General features: G+C 40.1%; 2 protein-coding genes and 1 pseudogene across 2 annotated transcripts; all 3 read right to left on the bottom strand.

Annotated features, from left to right (window-relative positions):
• Positions 1 to 269: 269 nt before the first annotated feature.
• LOC122667560 (receptor-like kinase TMK4) lies at positions 270 to 4,191 on the bottom strand. The gene is made up of 2 exons (XM_043863887.1): positions 1,834 to 4,191; positions 270 to 1,240 (listed from the first exon to the last, which is right to left on the bottom strand). Exons 1-2 carry the CDS (start codon positions 4,112 to 4,114, stop codon positions 705 to 707), a joined length of 2,817 nt encoding a protein of 938 aa, XP_043719822.1. The 5' UTR covers positions 4,115 to 4,191; the 3' UTR covers positions 270 to 704.
• Positions 4,192 to 12,865: 8,674 nt separating this feature from the next.
• LOC122667561 (phloretin 4'-O-glucosyltransferase-like) lies at positions 12,866 to 14,339 on the bottom strand. The gene is made up of 2 exons (XM_043863888.1): positions 14,325 to 14,339; positions 12,866 to 14,283 (listed from the first exon to the last, which is right to left on the bottom strand). The coding sequence occupies exon 2, from the start codon at positions 14,279 to 14,281 to the stop codon at positions 12,866 to 12,868; it is 1,416 nt and encodes a 471-aa protein (XP_043719823.1). The 5' UTR covers positions 14,282 to 14,283; positions 14,325 to 14,339.
• Positions 14,340 to 17,590: 3,251 nt separating this feature from the next.
• Positions 17,591 to 19,162, bottom strand: LOC122668408 (annotated as a pseudogene).
• Between the last annotated feature and the right edge of the window lie 5,938 nt (positions 19,163 to 25,100).

Raw genomic sequence — 25,100 nt, 5'->3', positions numbered from 1 at the left:
AATTATTGCTTTTACTCCAACACCTCAACATGCGCCTTTAATCACTCTCCTCCCATGTCCTTAAGGAAACTTTTAGCTTCAAAGAAAAAGGAATCCTACCCAACCAACAAAAGAGAGAATACAGCACACAGCCCAAAAGGCTTAAAAAAATCTCTCAAATCAACATCTACAGCCACCCCATTCCACATGTAAGCTTTCTAAATAAGTAGCATTGAAATATGGAAGCAAATAAACAAAGTGTATACATAGTTCAACAATAATATTGATTTAAACAAAAGTCAAAGAATAAAACTTTATGATTAGCACTAAGATTTTGATCAAAAAGTTCAGAGACTTGGTAAAAAGGAATCATCTTAATCATACAAACTTCGGTTCTTAACTTTGGCAGTTCAAACAACACTACCATTAAAACAGATGCTACAGTACCACCCTTCCCCCCCCCCCCATTTTCTTCCACACCCTCACCAATCAATCTGTATTTTACATCAGAGAATCCAAAACCAAGAAACATGTAGCTCTCGTGTCTTGTGATAAAAGACAACAAATATCTTGAGGAGGACTGACACAATGGCTATACAAATGTTGAACAAAATAAATGAATTGAAAAACTGATGTTTTCCTGGATAACTCTTACAAGATTTATCAGTGGTAGAATAAGTATGTCTTTCCATTTGTCTCTCCAGAATTTGATTCCCACCCTCCAGTCATCGGCCGTCAGTTGATTTGAATGTGTCACCAAAACTAGAAGGTTGTGGAGGAATGCTAGATTGGGTGTTCCCATGACTCATTATGCTTCTGTTATAGAAGGAATCACCACCAACAGTTGTGGAGGTGCCTTCGGATTGCCATTGCTCTAGCACTTGAGGTAGGCTCAAGTGGAGGTCAATGCCATAACCATCTCCTTCGTGGTGGGAACTGGGTTTCCACTGTTCTACAAGAGGAGCCAAGATGTTCACTGCATGTCCCATATCTGGTCTCTGAGAAGGTTCACGAGCCGTACAATGACCCGCAAGCTCTGCCACCTTGCAAATGTACTCAAAGGTCTCATCATCAGGGTCAAGGGAAGGGTCAATAGCTTTTCCAATGTTGTCTTTGTTGATCAGGACCCTACGGAACCATGTCACTAGATGTGTTCTATCATCTGGCATGGTTTCATCCAGTGCTTTTCTACCAGTGATCAGCTCCATTAAGACCACACCATATGCATAAACATCAACTTTTGTGGTCACCCTCCCAGTTGCTGTTATAAAACACAAATTATGAGTTTTAACACAATTATTCAAATCAAATACGAAGAATTAAGGCCATTATCAACCAGTTAAAGCTGAAATAGAGAAAGAATGTGCCAACTGCATTATAGAGCATCCCAAATAGACAAGCCACGATTAAAGACAATACTAGTGGAACCTTGCTTGAGATATCACTAATTGAGTAGAAACTTTGTGACTCTACTTCTGCCTCACTAAGGCAGAACCAAAATTTTTTTTGCATCTGGTTTAAAGTACACATGGCTGTGATGCCTCGCAAATGAATGCAATACAAGCTATTTTCCAAATTTGTTTAGATAATGAAGGAAGCAATAGAACTGTGCCATTTAGTAACACCATTTAACCATCGGTGATGAATGTTTGCAACACAATAGACTGCTGTTAGTAAAATGAAAACTCATTAGGGTTACAAGGATAGTAGTTTCAAGGATTCAGTTTGAGTTATATTTCAAGGTTTCTTCACAATTACTAAAAAATCACTGAAATAATTGAAATATATGAATTCAGGAGATATGTCTCAATAATCCAAGCCAAATAAAAAACAGAGAATCCAGTGCATACATACCAGCATATTCAGGTGCAAGATACCCAAATGTTCCTGCCAATCGAGTCTCAATGGAAAACTTCCCATCAGGAGCATTCTTAACTAAACCAAAATCAGAAACCTTAGCTCTCATGTCATCCCCAATAAGTATATTCGAGGGCTTTAAATCTCTATGGATGAAACTCTGCTGTGCTAAGCCATGAAGATATTCTACTCCCCTGGCTACATCTAGTGCGATTGTCACCCTCTGTTTCCATGTAAGAGGAGGATACCCATTTGCATTACAATCAAATAAATGCTCCCCCAAAGTCCCCTGTGGCATATACTCATATACCAAAAGCCTCTCATTGCCATTGACGCAGAACCCCAGAAGAGCGACCAGATGCCTGTGTCTAACCTTTGTAAGGACTGCAATCTCTGCCTGAAATTCATTCATCCCCTTTGTACCCATTGCAGCACATTCCATCCGCTTCACTGCTATTTGTGTCCCATCATGGAGTACTCCTTTGTAGACAACTCCAAATCCTCCTCTACCCAATATGTTCTCTTCACTGAAGTTGTTCGTCACCTCTCGGAGGACTTGGATTGAAATAGCAACATTTCCACCATCAAAGACCTGGACTTCACTAGTATCACTGCTTTGACTTTGTAATTCACTTCCGAACCCACCATATCCATTTGAAGGGCCAACTGCTCCATTCTTCCCCATTTCCTTCTCATTCTGAGGGAGAGGGACCAACCCAGTTTTCTGTTTGCGTTTCTTAGCGTAACATATGACAAAAGCTACGACACCCATAAAAATCACAGCGGCAACCACTACACCAGCAATCAAACCAGATCGACCATGGGAGCTCTTTGCTCCTCCAGAGGTTGAGTTGTTATTTCCGGTCGGGGATCTCGAACCTGGACTGGATTCTGGGCTTCCACCGCCACCTCCACCAGATGTTGAATTGCTGCCAAGAAACTTGTTACCTGTCAATTTCAATGTTACACCAGCAGGAAAAACTGGAACTAGTCCAGAGAGGTTGTTGTTGGAAACATCAAGCGTTTGGAGTTGAATCAAGCTGGTCAAAGTAGCCGGAATCGGGCCGCTGAGATTATTGTCATTCAACAACAAACTCTTCAATGAAGTAAGGTTAGCAAAATAAGGTGAGATCGTTCCCGTGAAGTGCTGTTTTGCAAAGTTAACTATTGTTACATTCTTCTGCGCATCACAGGTAATAAAAGTCCAACCTTGGCACGGGTCATTCCCTCCCCAAGAAGTCGCTAAGTTCATAGGGTAACCAAGGTCTCCGGCAATAGCAAGCAATGTCGTCACCTGAGGTGCACAAGGACCTGGCTTTGAATTACAGAAATTGTTGGTTGTGCCAAGAGTTACCAGAACTCCAGTACCAAAACTCGGGTAAGGACCTTGGAAGTTATTGTTATCCAAAGAAACATTAACCAAATGAGACAGCGACATTAACGAAGAGGGTATCACCCCAGTGAATTGATTGCCACGAAGCTGAAGATCAAACAGAGTGGTACAGTTCGAAAGATCTGGAATCGACCCTGTAAATGCATTCTGATGGAGCCATACCTGACTGAGCTGCGTCATTGTTCCTATAACATCAATCGGCCCAGACAAACCAAGAACCTGATTGTTAAGCCAAAGGTTCCGAATCCCACTTCCTGCGAAGGATTTGGGTAAAGAACCTGTGAGATTGTTGTAGGAAAGCCGTAGGGATTGCAAATTCGGAAATGACCCAAAAATATCCACAATGGTACCCACAGCATTAGCGTTGCTCGCATAGAAATAGACCAAACTCGACGAATCAGCGAGACTTGCAGGGATCAGCCATGGTTCCAAGTTGATATTTTGGCTTATACTCAGATTCTGCAAATTGGTGAGCCCGGTGAAGAAAGTGGAAGGAATCGATGTGAAGTTATTGTTGTCTAAGTAAACCTCTTGGAGATTTGTGAGGTTTGCAAGGGTGGGTAATGAGCCTCCAATACCGTTGTTTTGAAGAGCGAGGGTTTGAAGCTGGGTGAGTTGATTGAGATCTGGAGTAAGGGTACCAGATAGACTCTTGGAAGCGAGGTTAATGGCGGTGACCCTGTTCGAGTTGTCGCATTTAATGCCTGTCCATGAGCATGGGTCGCTACCTGTCCAGTCTGTAGGGGTTGATTTGAGATTGGCGGCGAGTTTCTTCATGATTGCAGCGTCGTCTGCGACGGCGGAAGGGAAGAGACGGAGGAAGATGAAAAAGAAGGAAGAGATGATCAGAAGCGAAGGAGAGAACGGGATTTTCCGTTCTCCCATTGCGATGTTTTTTCGATTCTCTCTCGATGAGAGAGTCCAAATGAGAGTGAAGAAAAAAGAGAAAAAGAAGAGCAGAAAGAGACAGACAAAGAGATAGAGAAGTTCCGGCTGGTTTTGAGGAGCGGCGAATCTGAGGGAGGAAAAGCGGAGGGGGTTGCTTTAAGCAATTAAAAGCCTTTTTACTCGTTTTTACAGCGAAACGCGTGGTTATTCTCAATTACTAAAATGCCCTCACAAATGTTTACAATGACTATGAATGATGAACTGTTAGTCCTTATCTGTCAAGTGTTCTCTTCGATAAAAATGGAGATTCCCTACTACAGTCCTACCCCAGCTGTCATGCAATTATAAACTATTCCGCCCAAAAACAAAATTTTATTTTTAATGGTAATCGAGGATTCTTATAAATTTACCACGTGTATTGAATGAGGAGAATGGGACCATTACTGCTTGTTGGGTGGATACTCCCCATCAAAATTTACCATTTTATCCCACCCCAAAAAACGAAAGATATGCTGGATACAAATAACAGACCAATAAAAATGGAAAGTATTCGTCATGGATAGGGCTGATGTTCTCAGTGACGCAGCGCAGCCTGTGCCCAAACACATGGCCTACCATTCAGGGGGTAGGGTGATCATTTTGCCCACTCCATGAGACTGGGTGTATCCTATGCCTCCGGCACAAAGAACATTTGGTCTAGCAGATAATTCTATCTATCTTTTGCCATTTACTCATTGTTAATGACCTAGCATAAAAAATTAGGATTGATGTTCTCTATGTCACGGCACAGGCTACGCTCAAACACATGAGGTCGGTATTTCTACTATTCAAGGGGGTAGGATGGTCATTTTATCCACCCTCATGTGTCTAGACATAGCCTATGCCCCCGACACAGAGAACATTTGGCCAAAAAATTAAAAAGAAAAAAGAAAAAAATCATTTTAATGAAGTTGTACACACCGCCAAGTTAAAAATGGAATTGCACACTTTTTGACATATCAAAGTTCATGTAAGGGGTTATTGTCAGAAAAGAAAAAAAAAAAAATCATGTAAGGGGTGATATGTCATAAATGCCCCTCTTCCTATTGTCAGATTCTAAAGGGGGTTCCTTTATTTGTCTGAAACTGCACTCGGGCAGTGAAGGGAAGCCTCTCCCAGTTTGTTTGTACACATGTATACCTAATTGTAACACATGGAAGGGTGATTTGAAAATTCTGAATGTTGGATATATAGAGAATAGTTTAGATTGGCCACACAAAAATTTCAACCCAAAAATTCAATCAAATACCATCCCACGTATTGGCCTACATTTTTTGTATATCAATCCACGTCTATTGGTGCTTTGACAAGTATTAGATCTCTTATTTTTTTTTTTTTCAAAACATATGTGCCAAGTAGGGGTGTAAGTTCGGCTCTGTTAGCCCGAGCCCACCCTAACCCACCTTGAACTCGAACAAGGCCTGAGCTTGATTTTTCAACCCTGAGGGTGGATTAGGGTTGAAATTTTCAGGCCTAGGATCAGGGTCGGGCTGGGCTAGGGTTGAGGCCTAGGGCTAAGCCTAGCTTGGCCTGGCCCTGTGTTAGGTTATGCTTTACAATTTTTTGATTACATTTTGCAATTTTTACTTAGTATCTAATTATGTATAGGTTTACCAACAAATAGGGTAATTTAAAATTTTAAGATTTGGCTAAGGTTTTTAACCCAAAGAAAAATCTAATAGTCAATTGAATATGAAACAAACCAATACTCAATTACATGAGACTAGTCAATCAGGGCCAATCAAGCATTAACAAAAATCAAAGTCAATCAGGGCCAACCTGGCCCAATCAAGGTAAATCAAGGTCGGGTTGGGCTAGGCTAAGATATCTCAGCTCGACCTAAGGCTAGGTTGAGCTTGGGTTGAGCTAAGAGGACTCAAGTTTGGGCTAGGGTTTTAAAAAACCCAACCCTGTTTCACCCCTAGTGTTTCACCCCTAGTGCCAAGCTTTGAGGGCTAGATATGAAAGTCCAGTTTGATCCAATATGTACCATCGTTGGAAAGCCAAGTTTCTAACTCGACTCGTCTTTCAAAAAAACTGATGACTCAACCTTGTCAAACCTAGTCAAGACAAGTCATGTTTTATTTTTATTTTTTAATACAATAAATATGTATAAATTGATAAAAAAAAAATTTAGAAAAATACTAAAACAAATCAAGGAATCACATATCAATGCATTTTGAGTTTATACTTTTTTTTGGTAATCATTTTGAGTTTATACCAGTGAACAAGAGAAGGGAGACGAGGAGTTGGGATCGTTATCTTCTGTTGTTTGCTGCCCGAACAACACCTATTGTCCCTTCACATGGGGGCGAAATGACAACTTAACCTCCCTGTCCGAACACACTGCCCGAGGGAGGTTAAGTCTTCATTTCGCGCCCCATGTGAGGGGACAACACTGTGCTGTTCGGGCAACGAACAGTAGAGGATAAAAATTCCGAGGAGTTGAGGGTTTCATATTGTTTTAGAATATATATTTACTATTTTACTCAACTTAGTTTGTAAGTGAATTGGCTTTATGATTCTTTTAAAAACGACTAAACCCTGTCAAGTCTATCATGACTCAGGTAAAAATATTGAGTTTTATTTGACTTGGACGATTTATGACTGAGTCTCATCATTTTTTTACCTTGAAACATTCTACACGATTTTTTACCAAGTTTTCCATAATTTTGACTCAACTTGAACGACTCGACCCAATCAAAACCCGATTTTCTAACTATAAGATGTACAAGAAAACAGTATTAATTCATCCCAAAAGGGTTGCTAAACGGCCAATGTGATAAGTAACTACTATCTTATGAAGTGAAGAGCTGACATGGTTATTTATGGCTACTGAATACATAGAGGAACCATTTGATTTCCCAGTCCCCAATTTGCATTCCAAGAGTACCATTGGGACCATCCTTCACGGTGGAATATGCACTTCTAATCTTCTATTCCCCCCTAGGAACTCGTTAAGTGCATGTATGGCCCTTTGATGTACCCGAAAAACCAATTCAAACTCAAATAAGAAAAAAAAAGCAAAGAGAAAAGAGGTCTACAACATGAATGAGATTTTCAATTCCAAGAGAGATGAGCCATTAATTTGGTGCGTTCTTATAGCTGGGGATTCTGGGCGTAGGGGCGCCACAATTAGGTAGCGTTCTTTTGTCTTAAAAATAATAAACGTATGGATACCGAGGTGTTGTTCAAATTTTGAGGATGGATGCACACATCTGAGCTGGAAATCCTTCTCTAGTTTTCTTCATCGTATGTGCACCACGCTCAGATGTGCGCATCCATCTTTGTCGTTTGAATGGCATCTCGGCCATGTGTCGACCTTAGGGGAGTGTACTGGAGAGGAGCCGGATCCTAGCCATGTGACGTATTCATATATTAAACTTTGTCCCATGTATATTAGCTATCAAAATGTTTTTTTTTTCCCTTCGAACATGTGGAATCATTATTTCAAATGTAGTCAAAAGTTTCTTCTTTTGCATTCACAAGCTTGCCCTAGTGATTTATCATTGCTCGCTTAATAATGTGCCCTTTTAACTGATTTGCACCACCATCACCCTCACCTGTGGGGATTAAGATCGTCTTTAGGGAGCCCAACGCCCAAGGGGCATCCAGTGGTTGGATTGTACCGCAGACATCTTGACACACTCCTAGAGATGAACGCGGCAGGGCGGCAGTATTTACGCTCAATTAAACCATGAAAAAATGTGATGATGACAATCTACAAGGAAAGTTATGATCCCAATACATAATAATGCTACGGTATTATTGAGAATAGTGATTGGGTCACACATAGCGATTTAAATAGGTAAACCCGATCTTCTAACAAGAGGGGGGAAAGGGTTAATTTTGGATAATTCAAAGATGTGAGTAGGTATTATTATGGTTTCATTTGTTTGCGGGGAATATTGAAGGGAAGCGAAAATTTAACTCAAAAAGGAATTTTTTTTGTCTTCACTAATTATTATAAATTTCTTATGACATTTGGTATAATTTCTTTGCATATATTTTTTAATGTAATTTTCAAATTTAATAGGTTTTTTTTTTTGGTAAATGGTCAAATTTAATAGGTTGGGATGCAAAGTAAGTGAAATTTATCAACAAAATATGGAATGATTTGAAATTAATTATATAATCCCGTGCGGTAGTAAGGATGTTTGAAAGCTTTATTTCTCTTTCCTTCAATTCCCCTTGCAACTAGGCGGAGTTGAAATGCTTTCAACTACTTTTTCTACTCATTTAGGAAGGGGAATCTTTATCCCTTGCAATTTCCAGCCCGGTCCAATTCCCCTAGTGCCCCTAACAAGGGGGGGAGGGGGCAATGACCATTCCACCCCTGTCCAAACAATAACACTCTACCCGGGTGGGGTCCACACCCCTCTTATTACAGGCACTAGGGAATTGGGGGGGGGGATTTGTGAACTAGTTAGGCCCAATGTGGGGGCTTCCATTATGGAGTCTCTGGCGTTAAGGGTGTCAAACGGTGTTGTTCTAGTTATTCGGTTAGGTTGGGGTGCGGTTTATATTTTAATAAGGTGAAATCAAAATCGAACCGGATAGGAATCAATCAAAATTAAAATCATTTTGCATACGATCCGGTTCTACCAATTTCTATTCGGTTTTCATTATCCGATTTACAACTGGTTTACATGCGGTTTGTGTAGTGTCGTTTTGAGAAATAGTAATGAAGACAATCTTGGTTTTCAAGGCTTTTATATTCCCATGTTTCCCCATTCTCTCCCGGTCTCCCTCACTCATCATATTTCCTATGCCTATGTGATAAAAATAAAAAACTTTGCATCTTCACCCGTCCTTTTCCTTTCCTATTCTTTATTTTTCTATTTTTTTTTCCTTCTCCACTCTCGCACATGATGAACAAACTATTTCTTCTATCAAAAGTAGGATTTTGTTAATTTATTTTAATATCATCCATAATTTTTAATTAACAAATATAATATTTAGTTAACCCATGACAATTTACTTATTTTATGTTTCATGCTGATGCAATAATTGTATTTATTAAATTAATTATATGTTATTAATTAATCCAATTGATGTATGGATTAGTATTAAAGTAAAAGTATCTGTTTTTTATTCGGTTTTTTTGATTTCTTATTAGGTTTAGAACTAAGGATTTGCAATGAAAATCAAAATCGAACTGGAAAGAGAACCTACAAAATTAAAATTGAATCATTTTTCTGTGATGCGATTTGATTCGATCGTAGATGGTCAGTTCCGATTCCGATATTCGGTTTCGGTTCCATTTTAACATCTCTACTAGCGGTGTATGTATATTCCTTTTGGGACCCACTCTTGTATGTTACCGTGTAAGGCTGTAAGCACTATGTTACCATAGACTATTTTGTGGTACATTCTCCTTCCGTCTTGTAACATAGTGTGGTCAGGCATGTGCAATTTTCAGTGTCAAACTTATCTTGTCGGTTTGAAGATGCCATTCAAATAGGGGCATGTGCAATTTTCAGCGTTAAACTTATCTTGTTGGTTTGAAGATGCCATTCAAACAGGGGTGTGGTTTAATATGTTTCTAGTCTTCTTAGTACCTCAGCATTTGAAATCAAGACTCGTTTCTTTACATTGAAATTAGGGTTCCACTCTGATATCGGTTCTGATAAGTTAGTTAAGGTTTTCTTTATTATTCGAGATGGATTTGGATTTTAGAGCCATATACTTTCAACGAGTGGTGATTTAGTATTATGGTTTGTAAATTCTTCAAATAAATTCACCTATGTCTCTTCCTGGATTGTCTAGTTCAGTTCAAACATTACTAGGCATAGTTTTACTGTTTTACGAGCTTTGATTCAGTCTCTTCCTACCTAGGAGTTCCTTCTCAAGAGAAAACTTTCAATCCCTAATTATTGTCTTTGTTGGAATTCTCAAAAAAATGTATATCATTTATTAGTTTCTTGTCATTTTACTAGATCCATTTGGAAAATGACCTCTAGAAAATGTTGACCTCATCAAAGAACTATCCTTCCCTTTTAGTGAGAATGAAGGTAGATTTTTCAATTAATTTCAATGGTAAGTCAATTTATGATATTATTGGTAAACTTGTCTTTTGTATCATAGAACAAATCTGAGAAATCATTTCTTTTGAGATCAAATGAGACTTCTACATATTCTGCAATCCTAGACATATTGAGAAATAAGCATTTTGTCAAAAGTTGGGACCTCCGTCTTATTTCTCCCTCATCCCTATCTTTTTTATGTATCATCCTTTGGTAAAATGTTTTTCCCCTCCCCTGGTTTTTTATATAACATCATTTTAGTTGTTTGTTATTCTCGTAGGGGTCCCCCTTTTGTCTTGCCTCGGGGCTTCACTCTTATACTTCGCTTTTTTTCTTCTCTCAATTAAATTTCCATTCACAAAAAAAAAAAAGTATTTGGAAGCACAACTGAATTGTATTGCAATTATCTGAAACAATCAACTTGTGTAGAAACAAAATAAAAAGGGCTCGAAGTATAAGACTAGAAATATAATAAATGAACAGTAAATACAAGACTTATCTGATTGGTATGGCAGATAGTATGACACAATGTCGAAAGAAGTACACCAATGCACATCCTCTTGTGTAACCCGAACAGTAAATGGTAGAGTTGAGTCGCATCAAACAATGCTCTCCTTAAGGTTTTTAGATGCCTCAATTCTGCAATCTTGGTTGACAATGTACCTACACCTCCAAGATAAAACAACTCTCTAACCACATAGGTTGTAGATCCAAATGTGATTACAAAAGGCGTCCATAGGTTATATTTACTAACTCATTGACATTGACAGACTATGGTGGGGAAGATAAATACAAACTAAAATTGTTTCTAAAGATGTTTTCAAAAACAATTGTCGGAGAATGAGCAAGACCTCTTCCTTTTATATAGGAGAGGAAGATACACCACTAAGGGATGTCTCCAAAACATATGCCCCAATACATGTCTTTTCCCACAAGGCTTGTTCGTTAGCCACTCAAACAAATCTTCCAATAGGTACATTCATTGGCTATTTAAGTGTCTATTAGGAAAAGACTCAACCCTCTAACACAACATCAAAAATATGTTTTGAATTTTTAATTAAAAACATTAAAAATATAACAACTCGTCGTTGCAAATGATGGTTTCATTTAATGTATTTTATTTTATGGGAGAAAGTTGGGCACGTGGCTGGCTTTCTTAGGGACAAAATTTGGCAGTTGCTCGGGTTGCAGCCATGTTCCTATTGCTCCAATCATATGCACCAACTTAGAATCCTTTAGGTTATTTTCAATTTTGGAAAATATTAAAACGTAAGGTGGTATTTTTTAACCCAAAGGGGAAGGGAATAATTCCAAGTTGGAGCCAATGATTGGGGACAACAGGAACATGCGTTGCAACCAAAATTTCCCCCCTTCCTGGAGCTAGCAATTGTGCCCAATGGAGAGCGTGGGATGGGGAGGGCAGGGAATTCATTTCCATAGGTGGTGGGAGAGAGATAGACTCAGGCTGGGCAAACCGCTAGGGTGCCTAGCATATGTCATCCTCTCCTCCCCCTTTGGAAAAGATCCCCTTGCATCCTATGTCCAATCCTATGATTATTGTAAGTTGACGGTATGCCCAACCCTCTCCCTTTTTTCAATGTTCATAAGAATGTTTTTCCTGTTCTGTTGCAATTGGCTTCTTTTTTATAAAATGAGTTTACATGGTATTATTTTGTTTATTCAATGGTGTACATGTCTATTACATAGTGAATATAAATATCCATATTTTGGTGTACAAAAGAGTCATATTAAACATGTATTAAGCACATACCTTATCATTGTTGTATATATTTTATTATGCCAAATTTTTTTTAAATATTATTAACATATGACTCGTATAATTGCCACAGCCATGTGTGCGGCCATGTTGGGCAGCCTTGTGCCAAGCAGTGCAACCATGCCAGCCCTGTGCTTGGCAGTGCAGCCATGCCGATAGCCTTGCGCGCGGCAGTGCCAGCCATGTGCTAACCATGCTGGGCATCCTTGTGCTAGGCAGTTCAGCCATGCTGGGCAGCCTTGTGCAGGGCAGTCAGCCTTGGGGCTGGGTTGAAAGGGGAGGAGAGACTGAGAACAGGAGAGGGAGGACGTGTTCCAGGTGGGGGAGGAGCTGCAGGGTTGCGCCGTTGCAACGGTAGGATGGTGCGGCCATGTGGGGAGAAGAAAAGAGGAGGAGGCAGGGGTAAGGCAGTACATTCTGCCTTACTTGTGTGTGGGGTGCACACAGCAGTAGAGGCAGGCGGAAGTAGAGGAGTCTGATTGGAGAGGGAGAGAAGACAATAGGATTTTTGAGATTTTAATTTATTTATTTATTTATTTCCACAAATTAACTCAGATTCCAAACTTTAATCAAAATCTTCTTTTTGACGATATCTTTCCATACATATCCATACCCATTTTATTTCCATTCCCAAACTTTCTAAGGTAGGAACCAAAGACACTTGTGATAGAACCTGGCTGCATTTTATCATGACCTTCCCCTAAGTGGTTAGGATAGACCTAGGGTCCACAGAGATGGATCCAGGAACCAAAACTTTGGACCACCCATGAAAAATACTTTTACCCAAAAAGAAAGAAAAAATTATGGGCCGAATTATGGGCCTTTGCTTGTCAAGGCCCAATTTATCTGACCCATCGCATTTTACACATAAAAACACAAGACAAAAGATTCCGTGCACGGTATACATTACAAAGAAAGGCTCTGCAACGATCGAACCTCATCCACTAACGCTTGAAGGTTCTTATCCGACGAACCACCGTCCATCACAGCCTCCCTTGCCAATTCTTTCCATCTCTTAGCGTTCCTTCGCATCTCTTCACCATTTTCTCCTTTCATCACTATTTCCACACACCTCTTAATTTCATCTCCTTCAACCAACCCTTCCTTATTCAAATCCAACCTCAAACCTGTTTTCCAAACATCCTTTATCAGTTTCGCATTCGTTGCTTGGTCCGACCACTGTGGAAACGTCACCATCGGAACTCCGGCAACCAAACTTTCCAACGTCGAATTCCAACCGCAGTGTGTTACAAAACACCCAATTGAAGGGTGACAAAGAACCTCCACCTGTGAACACCAAGGTACCATCATTCCATTTTTCTTTAATTCTTCCATGTTTTCCACCATCTCTTTTTCTTCTTCTTCTTTTCCGTTTGCCGGAGTTGGCCGGATAACCCACAAGAATGGCCGGCGGCTTTCTAATAACCCTTTAGCAATCTCTCTCACCTGATCCTTCGATAGTACCGAAGTGGTTCCGAAAGATACATAAACTACTGAAGCTTCTGGCTTTGAATCCAACCAATCTATGTAATCCCTCGAACTACCGATCATCATATCTCCTCCAAAAGAAGTATCTGAAGAATCCTTTCCATCTGAGAAAGCCGATGGGATTAACGGTCCGATCGCAACTATACTAAACTTGTCAATCGCTTTTAGGGCTTCAACTTCTAAGGCTTCAAATGAGTTAACCAAAACCCTAGCCTTGGTTTCTTTCTTCAAGTTCTGAAAGAGTTCTTGGACGAAAGGCATAACGTGAGGCTGAGAGAGATTCTCATCTGAAGGTAGTAAAAAGGAAGGTAGGTCTCTGGAGGTGAGAACTGGTAGTCCTGGTAATTCTATGGAAAAAGAAGGGTCTTTGTTATTTTCACGGATAAGATCGCCGTACCCATTGAGGTAGAAGTAGTAGAGATCAAGAAGGGCAGCAGGTTGAATCCATAGTACAGCAGATGGCACGTGTAGGTCACGTGCCAACTCAGCAACCCATGAAAGGAGAAAGTTGTAAAAGATGCAGGTCACCGGGCGGCGTTCGTTAGCAGCGGCCATGGTTAGGTCAGTGAGAGCTTGAGAGCTACAGCGTTTGAGTTGAGTCATATAGTGAAGGAAATCGTAGCTGGGTAAGAAGACATCGTCGTAGCCATCTGAGAAGGAAGCATAGGTTAGACCATCAAGGGTAGCGGTTTTAGTCATGCGACGGTGAGCAGAGACACTGGTGATGAAGGTGACATGGGCACCAGTGCGTATGAGGCGTTTGGCGAATTGCAGAGCTGGGTTTATGTGGCTTTGAGCAGGAAATGATATGACGAAGAAATGAAGTTGCGACATTGAAGAGAGAAAGAGACGGAGTTAGGGTGTTGCGGTTGGTTTGGTATATATGGAGATCTGGAAGTGATTGGTGGCAATGGGAGGAAGTGAGGAAGAAAACTAAGGTAGAGGAACACTATATAGTGAAGGGTTGGTTCAATTTGACGTTTGTGATGACGTATTCATTCATGTTTGTGGCCAATAGCAGATCCAGATCTTCTACGGCATAGCTGTCCGTCCGGCCAATGCTGTGCAGACACAAGGCTGCGCACAATGACTGCCTTACCCCCTAAGGCTGCGCACAATGACTGCCTTACCCCCTGCTTCGACAGGGGTAAGGTGATCATTGCACAGAGTCCTGTGTCTGGGCACCACAAGCAAGATGGGGCAGCGTGCCATAGAGGATCTATTTCCCCAATGGCATGATTAGGTCATCCATACATATAATCCTCTACTGCCGAGCTGCCCTGTCTTGTCGTACTGTACAGACACAGCAAGGCGGGAAATGATTGCCTTACTTTCACTCGGGTAAGGTGCTTGGGTAGGGGTAAGACGATCATTTCATGCCTTGCTGTGTCTCATCGTAGGACGGGCAGCTCGACTATAGAGGATCCAAATTGAAGGGAAAGGAGACCTGTAACCATGGTTTGAGGTATTGGATCAGATCGGTATCGGTCGAGACCGATCCGATCTAGCTGTACAGACAGGGGTAAAAATGTAAAAAAAATTAACTTTTTTTTATAAGAAAATAAGAATAAAAGTGTCATATTTGTCCGAGTTTGGGCCATCCCGATTTGTATCAATCGATCCGATCCAATCCAATCGATACCGAGATCACGAACCATGCCTGCAACCGAAGGTATTTATGAAGATGGAAGATGAGTGATTGTGGGTAGGTAGTAGGTATTATAGAAAAGAAAGTGCCTTCAGCTATTTTTTATACTCATTAAGTTGCGTTAGTGAGCTAGCTGGCTATGTCACAATCTGTAATGATGGTGTCGATGGTTAGGCCCCATTGTAACAAAGTGGGCCAATCATAGTTTTAGTGCACGGTATCAGAATGAGTATCGGTGAATTTAAAAATCAATATGGTATCAGTTATCAGAATGAGTATCGGTGAATTTAAAAATCAATATGGTATCGGATTGATATGAATTGTCTATATCAGACAAATTTGCCTTTTTTTTTAGAGAGGGTTTTTGATTGTTTTACCCCTTATCTATGAACACAGTATTATGATCGGTTACTTGCAAAACATGTATGTATCGCCCTATACGAGTGATACAAAGAGAATCGTACAGTAAAAATGTGCATCAAACCGGTTAGGGCTGTAACAAGGTTAATAAGGTTGGGTTTGATCAGGCTTTTTAAAACCACAACCCATCTTTTGGGGATGACCAAAAAAAAAAAAAAGACAATTTCTTAGATCTACTAGATAAGAAAAAAAATTAACAAGTAGCTTCACAAGAAAATAAATGTAAAACAAAATCAACTTATTTGTTTTGTAATACTTTTTCTTATTTAGTGAATTGAGATAACCTTCGCTTTAAAAAAAAAAAAAAGAGAATGTTCTTTGTGCCGCAGCGCAGCCTGCACCTAGGCACATGGACAGCCTATGCAGGGGGTGGGGTGGTCATTGTGCCCACCCCCATGTGCCTGGGCATAGGCTGCGCTGCCGCGCAGAGAACAGTGCCCCCCAAAAAAAAAGTGCATCATACTAGTTAGGGTTGTAGCATGCTAGGTTGAATCAGTTTTTTAAAACCCCAATCCAACCATGGATCCCTTAGCTTAGCCTTGGTCTCCTTGGTCCGATTTAGGGCCTAAAAATCTCAACCTGGACCGAATCCTATCGGGCTTAGCCCAATCGAATGCTTTGATTGGCCGTGATTGGGATAAGAAGCCTTGTCTTTGATGTTTTGGCGCGCTAGGAGCTTAGGGAGTTTCTTCTTTCTCGCTCCCTTCCCTCCACTAGCCTTGATTGGCGGATGGAAGTACCAAGGTGTGTCTGGTGGTATTGTATATAAGATCATGGTTGCATTTAGGGAGCCCGAAGGATTTCTTCAGGCAAGCCACACTGGGTTGGCCTTGATTGACCTTGACCCTAGCTTGCCATTCAAGGTTGGGTTGACCCTGACTGACCCTAAATCCCCATAAAACCTCAATCCAACCCTGGATCCCTTAGCTTAGCTTTGGCCTTGACTTAGGGCCTAAAAACCTCAACCTTAGCCCAACTTATGGGGCTCAGCCCAGCCGAATGCTCTAATTAGCCGTTATTGGGCTGGGTCGGGCCGGGTTGGCCTGATTGACCTTGATTCTAACTTGCCATTCAGGGTGGTCTGAACTTGATTGGCCCTAACCTTGGTTGATCACCCTAATACTTTCAAGAATTATGCTTATCTAAAGTTAATTCACCCGACTATTAAAAGAGAAAAAGATACACATATTCATTTGTCTAATGTCAGCAAACATACTCCACACATGTTTAAGCACCATAATTCTTCACAAATCCATTTGCCTCATGTCATTTGGTGTCAGGCCAGCTCAGCCCAAGGCCTCAACCATTGTCCGACATTGGTCTCAGACCTGAAAAATCCAACTCTAGCCCACCCTTAGGATTGAAAAATCCAGCCCAAGCCTTGTTCGGGCTTAGGGCAAGTCTGAGATTAGAAGGTCAAACTTGCACCCCTATTACTAGTATTAGACGTTACGGATATCGATATGGATTGGACCGTATCAAATTCGAACCAATCGAAAATTGAAGAAAAAAAAAAGGGAAGGGGTTTGCTACTAGGTTGTGTGGCTTGCGCTAATGCAAGGTCCAATGGGAGCAGACAAAAGCATCCAAGGAGAGAGACGGTGTGGTCATTTCACCGCCCATGTGAGAAAATGGATAATTTTTTGACCAATATTACCGATACATGTAGGTTAGGAATCAATATTGTGTATAACCAATAGCGATACAAATTGCAGATACAGCCGATATGATACCTGATACCTATAACCATGCCTGTAACAGTATTATTTTACAATGAAATTTCGATGTAAATAACGGTGATCTCAATAATATTTGCCTATTAAGGTGTGCATCAACATTGAATTCGTGATGGGCAATCACATGGTAGTGAGCCCATGGGTAGTAAATATGTCTTTCAACGATTAAACCTCACCAATTAATGCTTGAAGGTTCTTCTCCGAAGAATCACCATCCATCACAGCCTCCCTCGCCAACTCTCTCCATCTCTTACCATTCCTTCTCATCTCTTCCCCTCTTTTTCCTTCCAGCATCATTTCCACACACCTTTTAAGCTCATCTCCTTCTACTACCCCTTTTCATTCACTTCCAACCTCAATCTTGTCTTCCAAACATCTCTTATCATCTTCGCATTCGTTGGTTGGTCCGACCACTGTGGAAACGTCACCATCCGAACTCTGACAACTGAACCCTCCATCATCGAGTCTGGATTCTCTACTTCTGCCTGTCCTTACTTCCATGTGCATCTTACACACAACGGAGTGCATAAAGACCACCTTACTCCTGTCCAATCGCCTTGCCCAAGAGGAGTAAGACGGTCGTGTGTATGACGCACACGGAAGTAGCGATTCGATTCCCATCATTAAATTCCAACCACAATGTGTCATAAAGCATCCAATTAAAGAATGACACAAAACCTCCACTTGTGAACACCAAGTTACCACCATTCCATATTGCTTTAGTTCTTCCATGTTATCCAATACCTCACCTTCTTCTTTGTCGTTCTCCGGTGGGGGCCGGAGGACCCACAAGAAGGGCCGGCGGGTTTCTAATAGCCCTTTGGCAATCTCTCTCGCCTGCGGCTTTAATACCACCGACGTCGTTCCGAAGGATACACAAATCACAGACGATTACGGCTTTGAATTCAACCAATCCTTGTAATCCATGGATCGAGTCACTGATGATCAAATCCCCACCAAAGGAAGTGTCTGAATTGTCCTTCCCATCTAAGAAAGCGGAAGGGATCAACGGTCCGATCACAACCATATTAAATTTATCAATTGCGCATAGAGATTCACCTTCTAAGGCTTCAAATGAGTTCACCAACACTCTTGCCTTATTTTCTTTCTCTAAGGCGAAGTTTGGTTGGAAGGGAAATGGGAAAGGGAAGTGGAGGGAAGTAAAGGAAATTTTTTTTTTCCCTTTTAAATCGTTTGGTTGTAAGTTATAAAGGAAGTGAAGTGAAATATATTTATCTTAGTTGTTTGTTTGACTGTAAATTTTTTGTAAAATTTATAATCCAATTCTTTACTAAGTTGCACTTAAGGTTATTTCTTAATAATTTATTTAAAAAAAATAAACATACATTAAATTTTTGAAATTCAAAAGATGATAGCTTATCTCAATGCATAAAATTCAATTCTATACAAACTGATGCCAAATGAAAAATGAGTTAAAAGATGCCACTGATTTATAATGAAGCCAGTTAGGATACAAGAAAAAGTTGAAATCGTAAAACATAAAATATGTATCAGTTGCTAATGGTCACCACCGAATTTAACCACCATCCCAATACACACATGGAAAACAAACTAATCCAAATCTCAAATTTGAAAAATTAACTGAAGATATCTACAAGTTTCTCTATTGGAGATAGTCAGGTTACTGAAGAGGAGTATCGAAGGCAGCAAAACAAAGAATTGACAAGTTCCTGCTGGTAATCACAACCTTGGGAGCTAGAGATATATACTACTTTGCAGCACATGGCTGGCTGAGGTAGACAGTCTTAACACCTTAGGTGCTCTCACATCACCATGCACGATCAACATAGGTCTAATTAGTTGGGAACCTCCTTGGCCTGTTGCTGCACAACACATAAATAATCATTATTTAATCATTATTTGTTTCATCCTTTTACCTTCCAAGTTCATCACTTCACTAAAATCAAAAAAAGGGGGTGAAGAGAGAGAGAGTCATGATTGGGCAAAGGCACCACAAAATTTACAATTCTATCAACTCCCAGTTGTTTCTTTAGTGTGCTAAACATCACAAATCCTAGCATAACAATAATGTTCATGTGGGCAAACAAAACTAATAATTAATTCAAGTTAGACTAAAGAACACTGAGAACTCAAAGTTCAGCCGCTAAGAAATGGTATAAACTTAAAGCTAAGAGAGAAAAACTCAAAAAAAAAGTAAAAAATTCAAGTTATGTAAATACCTGTTGTATTATTATTTTATAGAAGCACTTTGGGTCAAAGCACTTGTCTCAAAAAGCACTTTTTCAAGTGTGTGTCAAAGTTTCAAAATTGTGTTTTGTTTCATTCCCTCCTTTTTTTGTTTCCCTCCTCTATTTTGTTTGAAATTGGTTGTACTCTCTTGTGTGAGGCTAGAATTGAGCTCAAGAATAGTCCCACATTGGTTGTGGGAGAGTTACTTGAGGGGTATATATATAGGATTGTTTCCTTAAGGTGTGAGCCTTTTGGAGAGGAAGACACCCTACTCTCTAGTGTGTGGGGGTCCTTGGGGTGCTTTTGAATCCCGCTGCCGACGGGCCGGGCCGGGCGAGGTCGGGGTGTGGGTTTGGGTGTGGACAAAACCTTATAGGAGTTTTAATGTTTTGTTTAAAACTCACCCGTGGTTCATCTATACGGTTGAACCACACTTGTATATTCGTACATATATATGAATAGTTACACCCCCTCGTATCGTGGAGGTATACATACGGTCACACCTCCCATGTAAGGGTTACACCCCTGCACGTATATCACCTGTATTCATACGGATGTATCCCTTCATGAAAGGGTAGTCCAAGATTATATATATACACCATGTCATTCCCGCATTTGATATATAGACAACAGAAACGTATTGTCCCCGCAATCCGTTCCAGAGGCAGACATCGTATTTTTGTTTAAGTAATAAGAGGGTTGTATAGCCGTTTGGTATCCTTGGTACTGTATTAGGTTCGCAACCTATACGTTTAGGAGTTGTATTTATCTTGGAGGGTAAGGTGCAAGGTCAACCCCGTGCGTAAGAGGGGGCATCTAAATCCTTAAGGAAAGTATCTTACGATACGACTCAACTCGATTGTCCGTGCTTCTTCCTTTCTCGGTTCGTTTCACTGCAATTGGTGTGCGATAACAGTATTTCTCTATTTACGTATATCCGCTTTGTCTTACATATATGCCTAGTATAACAATCTTAAGGATTTAGACCTTATTTGGCTTATTTTCGTGTAAGACTATGGTCGGGAATAATACTGTGGATACTACGCTATTGTGGACCTTCCACCTCTCTGCCACGCCCAAAATATCGCTACCATACAACCGAGTATGGAGAAACCGAGAATAGTCTCGAGTTTGATAAGATAGCACAGTTCACCGCGGCGAATTTTAAACAGTGGAAGCGATGATGCTATTTGCATTAACGCAAATAGGGGTGGCGTTTGCATTGGTCGATCCCAAGCCTCCGACGGTGAGGATATTGATCTCGATATGAAGAGGCTTGCTTGGATCGAAGCGGACTTTCAATGCAAGACGAGGATTACAATGCTCTATCGAATGAATTGTATAATGTTTACAATTCCTTTGATCATGCCTACATGATTTGGAATGCTTTGGTCAACAAATATACTCGGAAGATGTTGGCTTAAAGAAGTATGTGGTGTCAAATTTTCGAACTTCCAGGATGATCAAGGTGAAACCATCTCTTCTCAAGTAGACAGATTCCAGGTTATGGTTGGGAATTTGGCTAAAGAGAACATGATTTTACCGGATCTGTTTGTCACGAGTTCTTTAATTGATAAACTACTCGACTCTTGGAAGGATTTCAAAACTACAATGAAACACAAGAGGAAGGACTGGTCTTTTGATCGGTGGTAGTTCGCATCAAAATAGAGGAACGGAACCGCATTAAAGACAAGGTGAAAAGCCCATTGGATACATTCGATCCAATGCCCATCCGTGGAAACAGAGAAGAAAACCAAATCTTAAGAGGAAAGGCAATCCTGCTCTGAAAAGTTCAAACTCAAAGAGGAAGAAAGGAAACTGCTTCATGTGCGGCAAGCGGGTCACTTCAAGAAAGACTGCAGGAACAAGAAGAAGGTTTTGCCGATAAGGCAAAAGTCAATCTTCTTCAAGAGGAAGTCTTTGCGGCAATGATAATCAAGTATTTTTGGTTGAAAAACCAAATGATCGGATAATATACACAGGTGCTACGAGGCACATCCTGGGGACCGAAACTCTTTTTGAGTTATTCTATTTTAGATGATAAGGTCTATATGGGCAACTCTCAGTCAACCAAGGTTATCGGCAAAGGGAAAATTACTTTGAAGCTCTCTTCAGAAAGACACTTGTTTTAGACAATGTGTGCATGTGCCGAAAATAAGACGCAATCTTATTTCAGGCCGCTTCTCAACAAGGCGAAATGAAGTTACTTTTTGAGTCCCACAAGCTTGTAGTTCGAAAAATGATGTATTTGTGGGCAAGGGGTATCTTAGCGATGGTTTATTTGTACTAAGTGTTTCGAGATAATAAAAGAAAAGCCTAGTGCTTCTTCCGCTTACTTTATTGATTATTATGATTTATGGCTTGGTAGATTAGGTCACCGCAATGCATCTTATATTTCTTATATGCATAAGAAAGGCTTAATAGACAATCATATTAAGCAACCATTGACAAAGTGCCCCACATGTGTGGAGGCAAAATTCACTAAAAGACCACATAGGTCAATGGTACGACAAAGTGGCCATCTATGAAGGTGTGTGAGCATGAAAATCATGAAAATCATGAATCTCAATCGATAAGAATAACAAACAAAAAAAAATCAAACTATCATAGCAAGAAGTCCGAAAACAAAAGCTTATTTAGTTTTGATATAGTACAATAAGGAGTTTTGATATAGAATAAAAGGAGTGTTGCATGGACAGCAAGGAGATCTGATTTGGAGTAACTGCTGCTATTAAAAAATAAAAAAAACTCTAATTTCAGTTGGAACCCGAAACCCTATCTCTTTGGAGATTCTATGGTTTGACTACATGTGATCAAAAAAGGAAACTCAAATTGGGGTGAAATTTGACATGTGCGTAGGAGACCTTAGAGTCTATCTGCCAACTAATTAAATTTATCTTCCGCTCAAGGGAATGTGATAACAAAACAAACCAAAAGTTCTTCACTTAAACCATCTAACTCTAATTCTATAAGAGTAACATCCACATCACTCTCTCCCTCCTTAGTTGTCAATGAACAAAGATAACAGAAAGGGTCCCTTAAGGTATTGCATTAGAAGGTCCAAAATGAAACCAACAATCCAATACAAAATAACAAATCTAGGAATAGAAAAATCAAATAACAACATTTACACAGCAACAAAGATGAAAGTATGAATCCCCTCGACTCTAGGATACCAAATAAGGTGGTAGTTATAGGTTCAGGTCTGTTTTCAAGAACATATCTCACAACTCCCTTTGAGTTTCGACCTTATATAAAACTCAATATACTGGGTCGCCTGCAGGAGAGGTAGTAGTATCTCAAGCAATCCATGTCATTTTGTTTTGTGTTGTGTTACATATACAATCTGCTCTAGACATGATGAGATATAACTACTCAAGCACATGACTAACTCAAGGCCTACACAACCCATTTGCTCAAATCAGTCCTAAACCACTTACAATAATTAGGTCTTCCCTAGGTACTCCAAACCCTCAGTTCATGGCTAACTCAATTTGGTAGTTGATACAAACATGTGGATGAAGACTCTACGGCTCTACCTACTTGTGCTGTGCTTTTAGTACCATGTGAAGAGAAGGTAATGGACCTCCCTTTCGTTGTTTAATTTAGAGAAACACACCCCTTCCTGATCTGCTAATTTGATTAGATTAAGGGTAATATGAGGATTTTCTGCCCCAATAATTCACCTTTTCTGTGCCAAAGCACGATTGAATTGATGATGATGGGGCAGATGTGCCATATTAAGAACAGGACAAGGGGAATAATTTGTCACTCTCCTAATCTTCAACAACACAGCTATCAGTCTTTGGTCCCTGCTCATTAATTTGTTCTTCCTATTGATTTGTTAGGTAAGAAATTGAAAGCAATCCTCCAGTCAAAGCAAGCTTATCTGGGAAAATTCTCCAGAAATCTGATTTTCGCAGTCAACAAAACAGAAATTCTTTCAGAGATTGCACTAGCTAGATATTGTTCTAAATCTTAAAAATGTTATTGTTAAAGCATGTATTAATCCCACGCATAGCTTATCTGTCAAAATCATACCAACCATGTAGTTATGGGATTTGTCTCGGCTGACCCACTGGAGGAAAAGGAAAGAGGACCTAAAAACCCAAGCCATTTCTAGTAAAAAGCCAAAATAGGGTTAAGATCAGAAAATTCCATTTCACAGAAACCACCATTTCACACATCCATAACAAAGTGCCCCACTCTAATCCCGATGACAGATCGATCTAGTGAATTCCAAGTGTTACCTCGATCTCCACACAACCCTATTCTCTTCCAAGAAAACAATCTAGGAGTAATACCAAGTTTGCCCTAAACCTCTTGGAAATCTCTAGACACCGCCAGTCCAGGATCTCAATCACCATTTCGATGCATGGAATGAAGAAGCTAGGGAAAGTCTGTGAGAGCCAGCATCATACCAATCCGGTCTCAGTATCTAATTAGAGAGAAGAGCCAACTTTGGCCATTCTTCAGAACACAATTAAAGGAACAAAATGTTGGTCAAAAAACGGTCCAGGGATCAAACCATGGTTCCCTAGGGAAACCAATTAGGGTATTGCACGCCCTGGGTTATCCCATGGTGTCTCATGGGTGCCCCATTTTAATTTTTAGGGTTTACCATGGTTGTCCATGGGAACCCTGGTGCATCTCTGTTAGGGTTTCTCCTTCCCTCATGTGTCCTATGCAAATTATAAAACACATTAGGGACAAAGAAAATACATCTCTAGTCATCACATGCCAAGAGGGATCCATCCCATATTCGAATGCGCAGCGGAAATAAATCGATTCGAGTTTCTTTCGCATCACATAAATATTAATAATCAATAAACTGAAGGAATTAGTAAAGAACTGCTAACCTGGTGAGCCTCAAGTGTTGCTCTTCTAATAAACAGTGGTTCTTCCTCTAGTGAGCGCTCCAAGCAAACAGATTTGAACCTCCAATGGTGCTACCAAGGTTCTTCAAGCCAATCCTAGATGCTCTTGAACTCTTCAGCACAGATCTAGGGTTTCTCAAACCCTAACTCTCAAACACAGATGAGAGAAGCAAGAAGAAGAAGAGAGATCACAAGAGGGAGAGAGAGAGAGACCAAAAACGTAGGAGAGAGAGTGTCTGCCAAAAACGTGGAGAGCTTGCTCTCCCTTCTGCGTTTTTGTCCCCTATATATAATGCCAGGGTTTAATTAAAAACCCTGAATGGATAAGATTAATCCCTTTGAGAGTCTGACTCTCTCTCTCTCTTTGTTTGGCAGTTCTGTTTAAACTCAAAGTACTCTAAAGGTAAAGAAGCAGAATCTAATAGGGAAAGTATTAATTAGCCTCTTTATTTAATTATTAATGGATAATTACAATTAGCACCAAATCCATTAATTAAATAAAGAGACAATTAAATTAGCAAATTCCAAATAACTCCTTATATGATAACTATTTATCATATACGATCCCCCCACTAATCAACACCATCATTATGGAATCTAGGACATGTACACATGTACTGCCAAATCCCAATCCATAGTACATGTCCATATAAGAGCGTCTGTGCATCTGATCGGGTCTCGCAAAACTCGATAAAACACTTTGTTCAAATAATTATAAATAACGTATCATTTTATGTAAAATAGATTTTTGCAAAACCATT

This window comes from Telopea speciosissima, chromosome 7 (assembly GCF_018873765.1).
Source record: "Telopea speciosissima isolate NSW1024214 ecotype Mountain lineage chromosome 7, Tspe_v1, whole genome shotgun sequence".
NCBI lineage: Eukaryota > Viridiplantae > Streptophyta > Magnoliopsida > Proteales > Proteaceae > Telopea > Telopea speciosissima.
The sequence above is the reverse complement of the archived record's forward strand: the minus strand, read 5'-3'. Positions and strand labels throughout refer to the sequence as shown.

Excerpts from the sequence above, each read along its gene's own strand:
- LOC122667560 (XM_043863887.1), bottom strand. The coding sequence starts at position 4,114 with ATGGGAGAACGGAAAATCCCGTTCTCTCCTTCGCTTCTGATCATCTCT. Across the intron at positions 1,241-1,833 it reads TCTTGCACCTGAATATGCTG|CAACTGGGAGGGTGACCACA; the intron begins GTATGTATGCAC and ends GTTTTATAACAG.
- LOC122667561 (XM_043863888.1), bottom strand. The coding sequence starts at position 14,281 with ATGTCGCAACTTCATTTCTTCGTCATATCATTTCCTGCTCAAAGCCAC.